The 15,844-nt window shown below is 44.6% G+C and overlaps 1 protein-coding gene across 7 annotated transcripts in view; it reads left to right on the top strand.

Moving 5' to 3' along the window:
• Mast4 (microtubule associated serine/threonine kinase family member 4) overlaps positions 1-15,844 on the top strand; it is a 582,754-nt gene that overhangs the window by 228,956 nt on the left and 337,954 nt on the right. Inside the window, exon 1 of one of the 7 annotated variants that reach the window (XM_087896871.1) lies at positions 5,837-5,946. The exons of 5 other annotated variants lie outside the window; for them this stretch is intronic. In XM_087896871.1, the coding sequence (XP_087752997.1) occupies positions 5,908-5,946 (39 nt within the window). In that variant the 5' untranslated portion in view covers positions 5,837-5,907. Of the gene's footprint in view, positions 1-5,836; positions 5,947-15,844 lie in introns of those variants that run through there. One more of the 7 variants, XM_087896869.1, reaches the window with a different exon arrangement.

Genomic DNA, 15,844 nt, shown 5'->3' with positions numbered 1-15,844 from the left:
GCGAAGAATGGAAGCCAGGACAGTGGCCCCAGAAGCCTTGAGAAGCAGATGCTCTGTGCAGTGATCATGTGTGGAAGGCAGAAGACCAGCATGAATCCTGCTTGTGCACTGCCTGGGAATGGGAAGGCCGAGACTTCCCAGACAGGGCAGGACTGGGTTTCCCCTGAGGACATAGGTGCTAGTTTCCGTACTTCCCATCAGCTCACTCCTCCTCCCTTTCCTCTTGCCCAAAACCGTGGTACCCTGACACCCGGGAAAGGGAGGCTCCAGGGAGTGAGCCTGGATAGTGCTGGCTGGCAGGGCAGCTTCTGGAAAACAAAGTGACGTCACAACTGGGATTTCCCCTCTTCTTCCCAGCCCTGCTCAGAGGAGAGCAGCCCTGCTCTGAGTCATTTGCCGAAAAGGAAAGGGAGATTTAAGGAGCATTCTCCTGGTGGTAAATTCCAAAAACAGTTATTGAACTAGGAAATAAAGAGCTGCCAGTACTGTCCCACCCCCGGGACATATGCTGTGCCTGGCACAGCAACTGAGGGAATGCCCTTGGCTGTGTGTAGGTAGTGTGATTGTAACTAAGTGCTGGTTGTGTTTAGAGGTATGTAATTGAGAAGTCAGAGACCCAAGGGTTGCTCAGACTGAGAGGAGACTCAGAGGCACTCCCTGCTAGCTTGGCTCTCAATGCCCTCTTCCTCTGCCATTCCTGCTCAGGGTTTTAGTTCTTCCTCCATTGGTCCCTTTCTCCTTGAAGCCCAGGCCACGTACAGTGCCATGCCCTTGCTGGTATATTCTGATCGCTGGTTGCCTATGGGGCTAAAGGACCCAGTGCCTTTCACAGGTCTTTCCCTCCTTGGTTTAAACACTATGGAGGAGGAAAAGATGGAGGCAGAGATGCCAACTTCAGTCCTGTCTGTATTTCCTTGGCCGTATCATCTAAGGAAGTTATAAAATCTCTGTGAGTATCACTTTCCTCATCTGTAGTGTGTGGGGGTGGGGGTGGATTTGCCTGATTTGTAGGGCTGTTGTGGGGATTCACAGAAGTGACTGGATGGCAGATAGTAGCTGATCAATAAATGTCAACCATTATTACTTATAAATAAAAGGGATGGAAATACAGAAATTAAGAAGGAACTAAAGTACGAGCACAGAAATATGCATTTGAACAAAGCTCTTGAATGAAGTTCATGGCCATGCTCTTTTTTTGTTTGTTTGTTCTGTTGGTTTTTTGTTTGTTTTTTTGTTTGTTTGTTTGTTTTTTGAGACAAAATTTCTCTGTAGCTTTGGTGCATGTCCTGGAACTAGCTCTTGTAGACCAGGCTGGCCTCAAACTCACAGAGATCCACCTGCCCCTGCCTCCCCAGTACCAGGATTAAAGGTGTGCGCCATCACCACCTGGCTCATGGCCCTGCTCTTACTGCCTTTCAAGGTTCTCTGTCGCATTCAGATTAACACAGGGACATTGTTACCGCAGTAGGTCTTGGTATGCTTTCTCATGAGTGATCTTCTCCTTTGTGCTCCATGTTACCCATAACTTTTTAATTAAAAAGACAGCAAACACATTCATTGGCTAGCAGTGGTGATTTTATGAATGGATTACTGGTTTAATGGGGGGAATGTATCCATTTGGCAACATTGACTTCCCTGGCAAATGAACAGATAAGACATTGAAGCCTTATCTCTCTTTTAGGTAACTGACAGGATATGATGCTTGGGATATGTTTGGTTCTCTGTACCCCAACTTGAGAAGTAGCTGTCGCCACACTTACTCAGGAACCCATCTAGGTTACTAGAACGCTAAAAGCACTCTGCAGACTCTGAGGGATAAGGTGGGGGGGGGCAGCCAACACACTGGCACTCCTCTGCCTTCGTGCTCCTGGCTCAAGTAACAAGTAGGAGGGAGAACCAGCCTTCTTTTGGAGGGTGGGGGTGAGACTCTCCCCTCCCTGACACTGGGCCTCTAGGTATACAAATGTTCAAAGGCCAAGGCTTAGTTTGCATAGAGCAGTAGATGGAGCCAGTGGAGTGGGGTCCAGAGGGTAGGTCTGGAAACTTCATACCCCTTTGCTTTATAAAAACAAACATGCATTCTCATAAACTCAGTGAGCATTCAACTGCCAGAGGATGGATCCAATCAAAGGAAACCTTGACTCAGGGTAACCACCATAGATCTCCTGCAGACAGGTTTCCAAATGTGCTGTAAACAGACACCTCACGGGAGCCAGACCCGAATCCTTAGGCCACACTGTGACGGTGGCCACAAATCTCCATTGCCCTCTTTGTGGAAAGCATCCAAACACCCCTTTTCCTGATGGAATTCTGAATTGTTTTTGCCTTTGGGAGATGCTGAGCTGCAATAATTATTGAAGTGTAATATTTACCTTTGTTGTATGGACCATGGATTTTGAGCATCTCATGGGGTAAACGAGGCCAATAGTTGATGGGTTTGTGCTGTATTCATATGAATACTTTTAAATCAAACATTACAAAGCCTCTTGATTTAGACTCAGTGCATGACAAAGCCCACTGGGTTTTCTTATTTGAATACAAGCGTAAAGGTGGTGCGTGCGGACGAAAGTGCTTTGTGGAACTAACTCTCGATATTGTGAACACATTCTGGGAAGGTATAAAATCACAGGAAAAAAATGAGTTTATTAATGGAAATTAGTCTGGATCCCAATTATTACCTGTGAATAGTGTCATCACTTGAGGTTTTTATTGCATTTTAACACATGGCTTATCTTGATGAGAAAGTATATAGCAAAGGGTAAATGCAGCAATTCCCCTTTACTGTTCCCTCTGCTGAGCCATTATTGCCTGATATGATTTTTCAGCAGCCTTTCATTTTTGTCCCAGATGTTTTTGCCTCTGGCTTGTTTTTGTTTTTTTTTTTTTTAAATGTACGCCTATCACTTCTCAAAGTGATACATTTTGACAGGTAATCGATATTTTTTTCATACTAGATTTGATGGCTATAATCTTCATCTTAGACTTAGTTAAGGGGAGAATGCTAACCTAGATTTTTATCTCAGAATATCCCTTTGTTAAGAGACATACTCTGTGTCCTCAGCTACACTCCTATTAGTCCGATGCATCAGGCGACTCTACCTTCAAGGTGCCTGCTGCCCGGGCTCTGCTTATCAGGGATGCACATCAGCAGACAGTGTGTCCCCAGCGTGTCCCCGGAACATCTTCTTTCCTGTAGTACTTTCAACCAGCTTCCAGCACTGGTCCCATAAAAGACACTTCTGACCCCCCCTCCCCACCTACTCCGCTGGGAAAATATGGTCTTTATTCCAAGAACAAAAATGTTTTCAATGTTCCTCTTTTTAGTAGGAGTTTTGGTCCCTCTACCAAAAGACTATACTTTTTCTAGAGGCACTGGCAGACTGAAGATCATATTCTTCAAAGCCAAAGTATGTATGTATAGAAAGATAGATGATAGATAGATCGGTGATAGATAGATAGATGATGTTAGATAGATATTATTGGGGAAAGGGGGTCTTTGAGGAGGCTCAGCCAGTCAAGATGATTGCCTCCAAGCCTGTGGCCATGAGTTCAGTCCCCGGATCCGACAGGCAGAAGGAGAGACGCCCCCACTCAGAAGTCCTCTGCCCTCTGTGTTTGCACTGTGGTGTGCTCAAACAAACTCATTAGTTTGTTAAGTCAAAGAACCATGATTGGCTTTTGCTTTTGAGAGTTGAGCTTTTTGGTTTAAAGAAAAAGGGCGTTTCTCCCCTAAAATCAGTAGGCCTTCCTTCTTGGTCTGTGGGCAGAGAGCAAGGACTTTCAAAGGCATAGACACCAGGTATGCGGCTGCCCGGGCTTTGTCTAAGAGGGTTCTTGTAATTCAGGGAGATTTTGGTGCTTCTCCCAGGACTTCTTGTAAGTGAAGGGGACACTGCCTGTGGTCGCCATTGAAAAGGCCTCTCTGTCTTCACTTTCCAGGAAGAGTTCAAAGTGCTGGGGGTGGGGGTGGTGAGAACATGAGCCGTTTTCCCCGGGCACCTCCACAAGCCTGTTTTGCTGTCTTTAACTTGGGCTTCTCTCTTCTGTAAAGAAAGAAAGAGCAGACTATTTTTATACCTTCAATTTTAAACATGAATTTACAGCTTTAAGTGAATCTTTTTCGAACTGCGGCTTATGCTCAAGTTTATTGGTGTGATTTGATTTGTGTGATGGCTGGTTTTGTCCCCCCCCCCTCACCCCCCACCTTCTTGTAGAGGTGGCACCATTTCTCTACATATAAGCGAGGGCTAAAAACTCCGAGGCTTTCTACCTCAAGTGGTATCAAATGAACACTTCTAAGTGGCAGATGCTCTGACCCTTGTGCTGAGCCCCTGCTAAGGGACATCCGACTGGACTTCTTTTGTATGTCAGCGGATGTATGCAAGGACTGGCGATGTAAAATGCAATCAATTTTGCTCAGTGCTTAGATTCATAAATCCCAGAGCTATTTTTAATGACATAATCTAATCAATTGATAGCAAGGCTACCGGCATGCTGACAGCCAGAAAAGGAGTGCCCGTGAGGCGGGGGTCTGTACAAGACTACCAGACCTTTCTTCTCCTCCAACACCTAGAGATCTCGAGATCTCTGGATTGGCTAGAAATGCAAGAATTGCTGATATCTTAAATAATTTTATGGCAGCTTTCCCATGGTTTTCTAGGAGACAAATCTGTGAATGGACAGGATGAGTGAGGAGCTGGATCTCAGGCATACCACTGAGTGAATGCCTGTCTCCCTGAGGACCAAACAGTTCCCTCAATTTAAATATCTTTAGAGTAGACACAGGAGGAATAATTTATTATAAATTGATGGCATCGTATATTGTTACTCCTGTGCCATGCCAGTAATGAAAACCTAATATTCATCTCGTCGTTGCTCTGAATTGCAATAAGATGAGGATGAGGGGAGTAAACAAGCTGAAACAAACTGTGAAATTGCATATGACGGAAATGCCCCCCACCCTCCCCCAGCAGCTATAAGACTGTGAATAGGTTAATATCCCGGCTAATGACAGGCTTTAGATTGCCTTCCTCCCTTTTCCATGTTGGTCAGGTATCATCAGAACTAAGTTCTGGGTGGGGGGAATTAAAACCTGTTCCCTGTGTGTCTTAGGGTCGGGTCGGGATCTGGCCGGCTGGGAGAGATGTTTATGTAAAGGAATGGAGATCTGGTGGGGTGCGGGTGCGCCTTAGAGACGGGGCTGGGGAGCAGCCGCGCCCTGAGCTCTCCGGTTTGATTCCAGGCAGCGGCTTAGATTTTTCTGCTACGTTTTATTTTCTTCGGTAGTGGTGGAAAAGACAAGCGCCAGGTGTGGTGGCGCCGCTGGACTGACCAGCTGTGCTGCCCTGTTTTTTGCTTGTTTGTCGGTTGCTTGGCTTTTTTCTTTTCTCTCTCTCTCTCTCTCTCTCTCTCTCTCTCTCTCTCTCTCTCTCTCCGTTTTTTTTTTCCTTCTTCGCGTTCCCAACCAGCGGCTGCTTTGACAGAGGTGGTGTGTCAGCGTTGATTTACTTAGCCACTTTGACCTCAGAAGGCGCTTGACCCAAAGCCGCTTTGAAAGCCATTTACCTGCTTGCCTGGAATACCACCCTTCAGCGTTTGGAAGGACAAAACAGGGATCCCACGATTTCCAGTCTGATAGCGAGGGAGCCTCCTCTGCCTGCTGGAGAAATACATTAGGTGTCTGTGGGAGCCCACTTGCTGCGCTCTCCCGGCGAACTGCGAGCATCCGTGATCTCCGAAGTTGGTGGAGAGAATAACTAAGCGGGGACCAGCTGACTTCAGGCTCCAATCAGCTAGAGCGTGATGTAAGTGTTTAGCAGCTGCAAGGCTCTGAATTAGCGTGGCCAAGTAGAGGTAGTACAGCATGGCCAGACTGTGGCGACAGGCTCAGAGAAAGCAAAGAGGGAGATGGATGAGTCCAGCATTCTGAGACGGAGAGGGCTCCAGGTAGGCGAACCTTCCGTTCTTGACAGGCAGCCTTGTCAGGGGCCAGCCATTGAGGATTTCAAAGTTCCTCTGTCATTCCTTTGCTGGGCACGGGTTGTGTGCTCAGTTCTTACTGTCTACTTGGCACCGAGGTCTGCTGGGGCTCTAGTCACAGGGCTGACCCTTGGCGGGGTTCAGTGAGGGAGGGTCTTTTGTCAGAGACAATAGGCAGGACGTTTAGTTCAACACTTTGATGTGGTTGTTCAGGAATAGTTCAGTCTTAGCTGGTGGTGAAAGCTGATAAGCAGCTAGGGGGGTTTATCAAGTGTCAGAGAAGTCTGTGGCAGAAGCAACTCTGGGAACACAGGACTCAGTTTGGCACCAGGTCACCTCCTCCTGGTGGCATCTGTGTGGCTGCTGGGCTGTTGTCTGCTGCTGTTAAGCGTCTACCTGTCAGCGGAATGAAAGTTTTTACTGGCAACTGGGTCAAAGTTGCCCGTGATTCAAAGGCCAGAAAAGGAGTGTGTCTCCTGGCTGGCTTTTCCGTGTCCAAGATTGTCTAAATTACCCTGTCTCTTAATGTATAAGTTTATGCCAAGTGAAAACTTAGCAAATATAAAAACTTGACAAAAAAAAAAAGTCTGCTTGGCAGTTGTTGAGTTTAAGGAAGCCACAGCTTAGATGTGTTTACAATTAGTATGTTTACCTCCCAGTGGCTCTCTTCGCTGTAGAAAAGTGATTTTTTTTTTCCTTTAGGGAAGACTATTAACAGTCATTGAACTCTAATTCATAATTTTTGAAATTAAGACAATATGCCTCCCTGGGGGTCCAGACTAGGTGGCCCGTCTAGAAAGGCTTCCTGGACGACCTTTCGAGTCATTGGGTCCTGCCAGTCGCTAATATTTGACATTCTGTACATTGAGTTAACATTATAGTGTTGTGGGCAAGCCAAAGGATTGTTTGTGGGTAAACAAAAGAGGGATTGAAAACATTTGGGGTTCAATGCCATCTATTGTTCCGGACCTAAGTAAACAGATGACCTTCTCTGGGAGTCCTGTGGTCATTGTTTGTGAATGTACAGTGTGGTTAGTCACTGCTGTGGACTTCCTTTTCTTTGTTTCGTCCTCTCCATAAAGTTGTGGTAAGACGCAGCTGTCTGTCTTCCTGCCCTCTCCAGAGTCACTGGTTAAATATGGAAAAGGCTCTTTGTTAAATCAGCGATAGGCTGTTGAACTTCCAGGAGTGCCCATCGTTATTAATTGATAGCAGTTTATCAGTGTTTTCTTTCCTGTAGTTTACTTTAGATGCTTCTAAGATACACGTCTGAGAAGAAATTTTTTGTATTTTTTTCCCCATTCTATAATGTATTTTAACAGCATCCTAAGAGATGGCGGAAAGCTGGGGTGCTCTGCAGGGCTGGGGGTTCCACTGACTTTCAGTGTTAGAAACAGAGGAGTCATTTTTGGAAGTTAAAGTATTAGAGCTGTGTCTTTCAAAGCAGAGGAACTTTTCTAATCTAGACCGTGGTTGTGGTGAGCCTGCCCCGGGTCCCTGTTGTCCTCTAGTGTATCCTGGCTCCCGAGTGTCTACTTTGTTTTGTTAGTGAGAAGCGGAGTCTTCGCGTCTTGAGTCATAGCATTGTGGAAGTGTCTGAAAGTTCTTCCGTTCCAACTGGCCACTCGCTTAAACAAAGCCTGCTTTGCCTCATTTGCCTCGCCTCATATACGCGGGCAATTGGTGGTTTTCAAAGCAGTCCTACACAGTGAGCGGAACGGCTGTTGGAAGAAATTCCAGGGTGGGCAAGGAACACAATAAGCAACTCCACATTTGCATTACAACAGACGCTATTGGAGAACTTGTAAGAGCAACGCCACCTAGTGGGCTTAGCATTCCATAGCGCTGTGTGGGGCGTTCTGGGTGCTAGCGAGAGACGCCTGGGTGAGCTGAGCCAAGAGCAAACCTACATGTCTTTACCCCCCCCCCCCCCCCGCCTCTGACTGAGAGCCGTATCTCTTGTGGGCTCTGCTTACTCTTCTGTAATATGGCATACCATAACACACAACTCTTGAGTGTTGCTTTTTTTTTTTAAATAAAGATGTGACTATATTTGAGGTTTTAAAGTTAAAGGCCACCTAATACAATAAATATCAGGTATTATATTATCTTTAAGTTAGAACAATTATCAGGAAGCTAGTAAACATTGATTAGAGAGATCATGGTGATTATAAATATGTAGGGTTTTATGTAGTATGGAGAATGAGACTTTATGCATTGAATAAATGAACAGTGCATGGAGCCAGCCAACTCTTTAAATAACTTCAAGCTTTAGTGTCAGAAATCTGAAGTACACAATATTCTAATTTCCGAAAGTCTAATTTTACAATAATGCAATATGTGTTCAGTGCAGAATCCTTCAGTGTGCTTGAAACTTATTTTAAGAGCTTGGTACCTCTAGCGCTTCAGAACAGGCATATTGGTAATGTCTCTCAAATTCGGAGTTTGAGAAAGTAAGTTCTCAGAGTGTGGCTGTCTCCTCAGTGGCAGCCACACTGAGTTGCTCTTCTTCCCCTCTTGTGTGTGAACTGTTAGTGTCCACTCCTCCTGGTGGTACTTGTGCCCCTGCTTCTGAAGTGAGAGTGGGAGGGGAAGGCTCCAGTGGCTTCCACTAGTAGATTCTGGAAACTTCTCAGACAGCATCTCCAAACGGGGGGAAAGTGGCAGATGGACGGACTTGGGCAGACCATGGATTTGGGACAATTTGAATTTCTAGACAGGTCTAATTTGTCAAAGGAGAACTGGCTCCTTTCAGGCCTAATATCCCTCATCTGTGGGTCATATTTTTTAACTGTTCGGGAAATTAATTGTTACAGTGATTTCCGTTATATGTCTCTCTTTTACTTGTTTTAATGAGAGTCTCTGGATGTACCTCCGCATGATGGGCTCCAAGGCTGGAGAACAATGAGTCCCCAGCATCGGTGAGGCAGTTGCAGGTGTCTGAGAGGGATGGGGGCTCTGAGGAAAGCTTTTTCACAGTTCCCTCCCTGTAGTCCTGCTGAGCCGAGCCCAGCTAGGCATGGTCTTCTCTTGCCCTTCTTCCCTCCACTAAATGTTCCCATTCAAAGTCTACGTCCAAGGTGGCGGGTACCATGTGGCTGTGGAAACAGGTCTTCCTCAGCTGGTTCGTGATGCAGAATGGGATACCCAGATGCTCATATTTCAGACTCCTAGTAAGTCTGCTTGAGCTTTGTTTGATTCTCTGTCCTTAGCTGCTCTCACTGCACCCCACCCCCAACACACCCCTTGGTGGAAGAGCAATAAAGAACTCCTCTGTGTCCTGTGTCTTAAGTGCCTCTGATGTTCGTCTGGAATTGAAGTTTAGAAAGCAGGGAAGCAGACAGACCTATCTGTTTGTACCGTGTATCAGCTCACCTCTATTTTGTGCTTGAGGGGAGGTCGTTCCGGTCATAACGTCTCAGTGACCCTTCCGTGCCAATTTAAATGTAATTAAAGGTGTGTTTACACCTTACCTGAAATTCAGCAGCACTCTCATTATGTGGGAGTACCATTCCGCCCTTCCTCATTTGAAGACGCTGGGTGGCTGTTTGGAGTCATCTAGCTAGAAGAGCATAGTAGACACACTCAAGGTAACGTTAATTCCTCATTGGGATCACGTACTTTTCTTCTCCAGCAATCCGATAAAAACCTTCAGATTTCATTGGGACCAGAAGAATCAAGGTCATAAGTGAACTTTTGCTATGAATGACCACCTGATTTTTTTAGACAGACTAGAAGCACACATGAGTGGTGTTTCTTATACATTAGAGCAGTTCCCTTTCTGCTAGGATTGGAGACAGATGTGATTCTGTCTGATTCTTCCTGATCAACAGTGGGTGATGCTGATGTACCTTTGAAAAAAAAAATAGCTTCTTTTCTAAGGAACATTCATCTTAGTAATAAAAAAATGTTATTGATGTCAAAATAAATAAATTTGTAGCCGGGTCTGGTAGCACACGCCTTTAATGCCAGTACTCAAGACAGAGGCAAGTGGATCTCTGAGTTCGAGGCCAGACTGCTCTGTAGAGCAAGTTTTGGGACAGTGGGGGCTACACAGAGAAACCTTGTCTTGAAAAAAAATCAATCATCACTCAATTTGCATACTAGATCTTGGTTTTGCATAGGTAAGGACCTAGCACATTATCATCTTTGTAATTCTGTGCATGGTAAAGTAATTCTCTGTGTTACCCTGGTTCCCAGGTTTTATTTTTCCATCACTTGCATCCTCTTACCAAGCCCTGTTGATCTCTGTGAACGTATGTAGAGTCTAGGGCCAGCATTCTTCACATCCGGATTGGCAAAATGTCTGCTATCCTCAGAGTTCAGAGCTCTATCTTGTCCAGCCTGCTTCTCAACCCTCTTCCCGAAGTCCCTACCACACTCTCGGATAGCATAAGAATGAATGTGCCTTCCTTAGTGTGGTCTCTGCCTACTTTTCCAGTGTTATCTCTTGCCTGCCAAGACTCAGTTCCATCACCCCTCTTCTCTCCTTTCCCATCATGCTTTAGGATATCTAATGCACATGCATCCTGTCTTCCTATAATTACTTCCGCTCTCTCCCTCCATCCCTTACCCTCCCTCCTTTCCCCCCTCTCTGATACAGGGTCTCCTTCTACATAACCTAGGCTGGTCTGAAACTCACTATGTGAACCAGGTTGTCCTTGAACTTACAGAGGTCTGTTGGCCTCTGTCATAGAATTTTTCATAATTACTGCATTCCATTCTAATGTTTCCAGAATCTCATTGTTTTATTAGCATACATAATCCTATATCATATTTAAATTATTATATGTTTAAATTATTACATTACTTAACTATTTCATTTGTGAGTAGCCTAGGCTAAAGCTGTAGACTTATTGAGGATTAAAGGCTTTAGAACCAGATTTGTGTTCAGTGATGTGGAATATCTTCACACCCAGGGTAAGGTCTTCACCATTCTGAATCTTAGCATTTGCATCTGCAAAGCAGAGATGAACACTTGAAGTGAGGGATGGCCAGTCTCTTAGCACAGTGTGAGCACATGGGAGCTTCCCTGATAACTTTAGCTCTCTTCCGTGTTATCACAAAGTCTTCTAGAGTGCAATTTTAAGTAAATAAAACTGTCCGTGTCCAGGCACTAAACTCATGGTCTGCATAGATTAGTTTGAGAGGTTGAGTGAAGCCGTGTGGGAAGCATGAGAAAAGCTAACGTGATCCTGCAGGAACCAGAAGCAACAAGGGACACTCGATCTCCTGAACAAAAGGGAAGAGCGGGTAATAGAACTCAAAGGTCAAGAAGATAGAGTCAACCATGTGATGACACAGATTCTCCCATCTTACTCCCCTCTGTCCCTTTGTAGTGAACCCTAAGAATAAAGCATGATCAGAAACTAGCAGGCAGAGGGACTCGGGGGCCCAGTGCTGTGGAAAGGGACAAGCCAAGGAGAACTCTGCTGGTTCTTCTGCCAGATCGCCCTCCAGCAGGTCCCAGCGCAGGATCTCCAGCACTGACCTCGTCTGTTTGGTTGCTCACAGAGGCCTTTTTGCAAAACGACTGCCCAACACTTAAGTCCTTTTATTGGGGGCTGATGAAGAAAATGACTGAGATCATCTCTCATGTTCTGTATAATGCCCATTTTGCTGGGCATTGTCCCTAAATTAGGCCCATATGATGAACTGACCCATGAGCGGGCTGTCCTTGCTCCCTAGGTGAGCCAGTGTGCACCTTTTAATCCAGATGAGAGCCCTGTGACCACCAGCCTGTCTTCACATCTGTGCCCTAGTCGCGCAGAACTGACTACATGTGTAGCAGACAGAACTTTATTCTTCAGCTCTTGCTTGCTTCTTTGAAGCGTCATGCGGTTTTATTTATTCTACCTTTTAAAAATCGAAAAGAAATCCTCAGAGTAGAGAGGTCCTAAACTTTGATGGTGTTGCACTCAAAACAATGAAATTACTAAAAAGAGTGGGAGAAGACTAAAGAAGATAATAGACAAACTGATCAATAAACTATAAAAATTGAGAATCACATGAACTTAGAAGGATCGATATGCATGAAGCAACCAATCATTTTATTGCTGGCACTAGAATCTAACAAAAGCAAATAGGCTGTTTGGATTTACTAGAAACATATTTCAAATAAATTATGAGACACAAGTAGGAATTACTACCATATCTTAGAATTGCATATTTTTTGCATTCACCGTTAGCAGGGAGATTGGCAGATACCACGAGGTACACACGTTCCAGGGCAGGACTGTTGTTAAAACCGTGGTTTTGAGATGCATTCGGTGACATGGGGAAATCTGACAGTGTATCAAGTGCTTAAGAGAGCCGATTATCAGCTATGTGAACCATGTAAGCTTCTTTCAAATGTGTACCACCCACACATGCAAACACATACATGTTTATGAGGCAGGGGTAAGTGCATGTGTATATGCTCACTCGAGTGTGCATGCATGTGGATGAGTGTGGATGGCTGTGCCTGCCTAATGGGACAAGAAACGAACGAGCCTGCTTGTGCTTTGGAGTGTTTAAAGTTATCTCATTTCTACCACTTGCTAATGGTGTGATCTCAGCAGCACACTTATTTGCAGAGTTTTTAAAGATGGATCACAATCAGCTATCGGCAGACTGAAAACCACCCGTCCGTCATACCTAACCTCTAACATGTATTTTGTTTTCCTTCACCATGATCACCCAATGCATTAACAGATTAACTCTCTTGTGTCTGGTTGGTATGAGAAAACTGTCTTTGTCTTCATACCCTTTATAATAAACATACGATGTATTTTGTTATGGTCAAGACAAATGACTGTTTTTATTTCTTTGTTGTTTAAGAGAAACTTTGGTAGTCCCATTGCTGTCACCAAGTTTCCTGTTGCCTGTGCTCTGGAAAGAGAACTGCCAGGCAGGGATGGGGGATTAGTATCCATGTCACCCTCAAGTCACACACGTCTGTATCACTGGAAGTACTGTGTCCGGTCTCCTTTCTTCCAGCGATGTGGGATGTGTTTTCTTAATGGACATGTAGGGGAAGGATGTGTAAACTCTTTATATTCTTTCTTGAGTTCCCAGATAACATCAGTGACAGTAACGAGAGAACACAAACCATTGAGTCCCCCACTCGGGGGCACGCTTATTGCAGTGGGGGTGGCTAGAGGCAGCCCTAGATCATTACCCCAGTGTGCAGGTGCACTTGTACATTTTTTACAGTCCTTGCCATGTGCTCTATGGTGTGCATCAGAATACCACCTCAGGGCGCAGGGGTACAATTGCCTCGCTCCTGGACGCATGCTCCAAACGCCAGAGATAACAAATGCTCCCAATTTTGAATGGACCCACTCCTCACCAGCACGCTTATTTTAGTTCTTATATTTATTATTTTACTTGGGTTGCGACTGTGTCTGCTTTTCCTTCAGGCAGCGAGTAACAGCCCCTATCTGTTGCCTTCCATCCCAGAGACGTTTAACAACAAGACAACAGCAATGATGAGACGATGACAGTTCTGTTGAGCGGTCTCTTCCAGAGAACCGTGTTTTGTCTTCAGTATATACTCTGGTCGATTTCCTGTAGACTCTAGTAGAGCAAAAAGAATGTAATGAGGAACTGACGTAGGAAAAACTTACAGAGTAGTGAGGGTGGCAGCCGTTTTCAACCAGCATGACTTCCGGCTCGTCATGTTTTTAAGGTGGTCGAATCTCTCTGTCACATAGTGGAAGCCAAGTAAGTACTGGGTAGGCCAAAAGAACATCATAGGCAGGTTGCATACACAGTGTGTGCAAGGCATGGCGGATAGGTAGGCACACCCTTTACAGGGGACTTCAAACAGTGCGTTGAAGAAACGAAGGACCAAGTTCAGTAACAGTGTCACACAGAGGGATTAGACTTGAAATTAGGAGGCCGTTGCAGGATGCTGAGTAGAGCACAGAGACAGATATCTTAGCAGCTATAAGCTGTTCATGGGAAATGCTTGCAGGAGCCCAGTACTAGAAGCAGAGTAAGCAGCAGTCAGATTGGAAGTGCAGAGGTGAGAGGCACTGTTGGACTGAGGTGCTAGCAGAGGAAATACAAAAAAAAAAAAAAAAGGCAATTTGGGGTGATGTCAACAGGATGCAGTGACCTGTCACTGGTCAGGAAAGAATGGATGGGAGAGACAGAAGGTGATTCACAGGCTTTGGGGGTTCGAGAGTAGGAGACAAATAAAAACAAGAAGTAGAAGCAACTTGGATGTTGAGAAGATGCATGGCACCTGTGGGAGCCACTCGGCAGCAGCGTGCAGGGACCGGTTGCCTTTGTCGTTGGAGTCTTCTTGAGAGAGAGGTCTAGAGGAGGGTCTGATGTCGTCAGCCCTAGTAAATAATTGACCTGGACCATGAGTAAGGAGGGAATACACATTCTCCCAGATGAGCAGATTTACGTTAGAGTGGTTTTGAGACTTATACCACCATGAGTATCTCAGTGCTTATTTTGCAGGAATGGTTAGAATTCGCGTGCGCACAACAGGTTAATTCTTTTAGTGGCACACCTTGAAACTAATGTATCCGGTTTTGAAGGTGTGTAGTTCTCTTTCTTTTTCTCTTTCTTTCTTTTTGAAAATCGTTTCTAACGTTGACAACTTGCCTACGAGTCTCATTCCAATACAGTTTTGAAAAGCAGAATGAAGTATCTTAGATGAGAGCGAGGCTGGAATGGAAAAGGCAATTCGTCCCTAAATGAAGATGATGGGGCTGGTGCCATATTGCTTGAAACAGTGAGGGAATTTAAAACCTAAGTGAGATTGCATCAAATTCTGCTGAAACTTTTGTTCCATTTGAATGGAATGTCTGTAATTGAAGATAAAGGGTTCAACTTAGAAAGGCGTGTGATGAAAGGGGCCATTTTATCAGTTTTCTGACACTCTTTCCAATTTCTTTCTGCACCTGTGAGTGTGTACACAAAGCCATTAAGTCATATTGATAATAAAAATACTAAGCTTTTTTTTCTTTTCTTTCCTTCTTTTTTTTTTTTTTTTGAGAGGCTAATGCATGAGAATACTGGCTTCATTTTGTTAGCAGTCCTCCCTGCATTTACTGTGTCCAGAACATGCACATCCTTAGGGAAGCTGTGGGTACTCACGTGTAGATTAGGTCACAAGTTCCAAATGATTGTAGGAAGCACTAGTACTTTGAAAAACTTGATGCTCCAGGTTCGAAGGAGGTCTGGATGGGAGACTGAAGAGTTGGCCCAGTGTTTAAGAGAACTTACTGTTCTTGAACAGGACCCTCACTTGGTTCCCAGCACCAATATTGGATGGCTTACAACCACTTGTAACTCCAGCTCCAGGAGATCTGGCGCCCTCTTCTGACAGCCACAAGTACTTAACGTTCATGTGTACAAACCCACACACCAGGCACACAGAAACACATAATTAAAAATAAAATACCTTTAAAGAGAAATAGGCCTTGATCTATTTCATTTAGTGATTTTGATCATATATATTTAATTATGAGACAATAATTTATGCTATCATATGACATATTCTCCCAGTTTAAGATTACTGTGAACATAAATCGAATAGTACTATTGATGACACTATTTACCAATAATACTATTGATTACATTATTTGCAAGTTTTTTTGTTTTTTTTTTCTATTTGAGACAGTATTTGCAGTTTTCCATTAAAGCTTTTTTCCTTATATTAGTGGTGAAACTCACTGATTCATTTCCCATTATGTATAGTAACAGAACTATGAGGCATTGATGTAAGATGAGTCAAATTTGATGACGTGCAGTAATCCTTATTCCCTCTAATAGAGCTCTAGATCCGTCCCCTTCATGTGGCCTTGTGGTCAGCAAAGGTCCCTTTTCCTGGCTTGACTCTCAGCTCAGCTCTGTTATTTCCAGT

The sequence above is a fragment of the Myodes glareolus genome, chromosome 15, assembly GCF_982192425.1.
Source record: "Myodes glareolus chromosome 15, mMyoGla1.1, whole genome shotgun sequence".
Lineage (NCBI taxonomy): Eukaryota > Metazoa > Chordata > Mammalia > Rodentia > Cricetidae > Myodes > Myodes glareolus.
The sequence above is the reverse complement of the archived record's forward strand: the minus strand, read 5'-3'. Positions and strand labels throughout refer to the sequence as shown.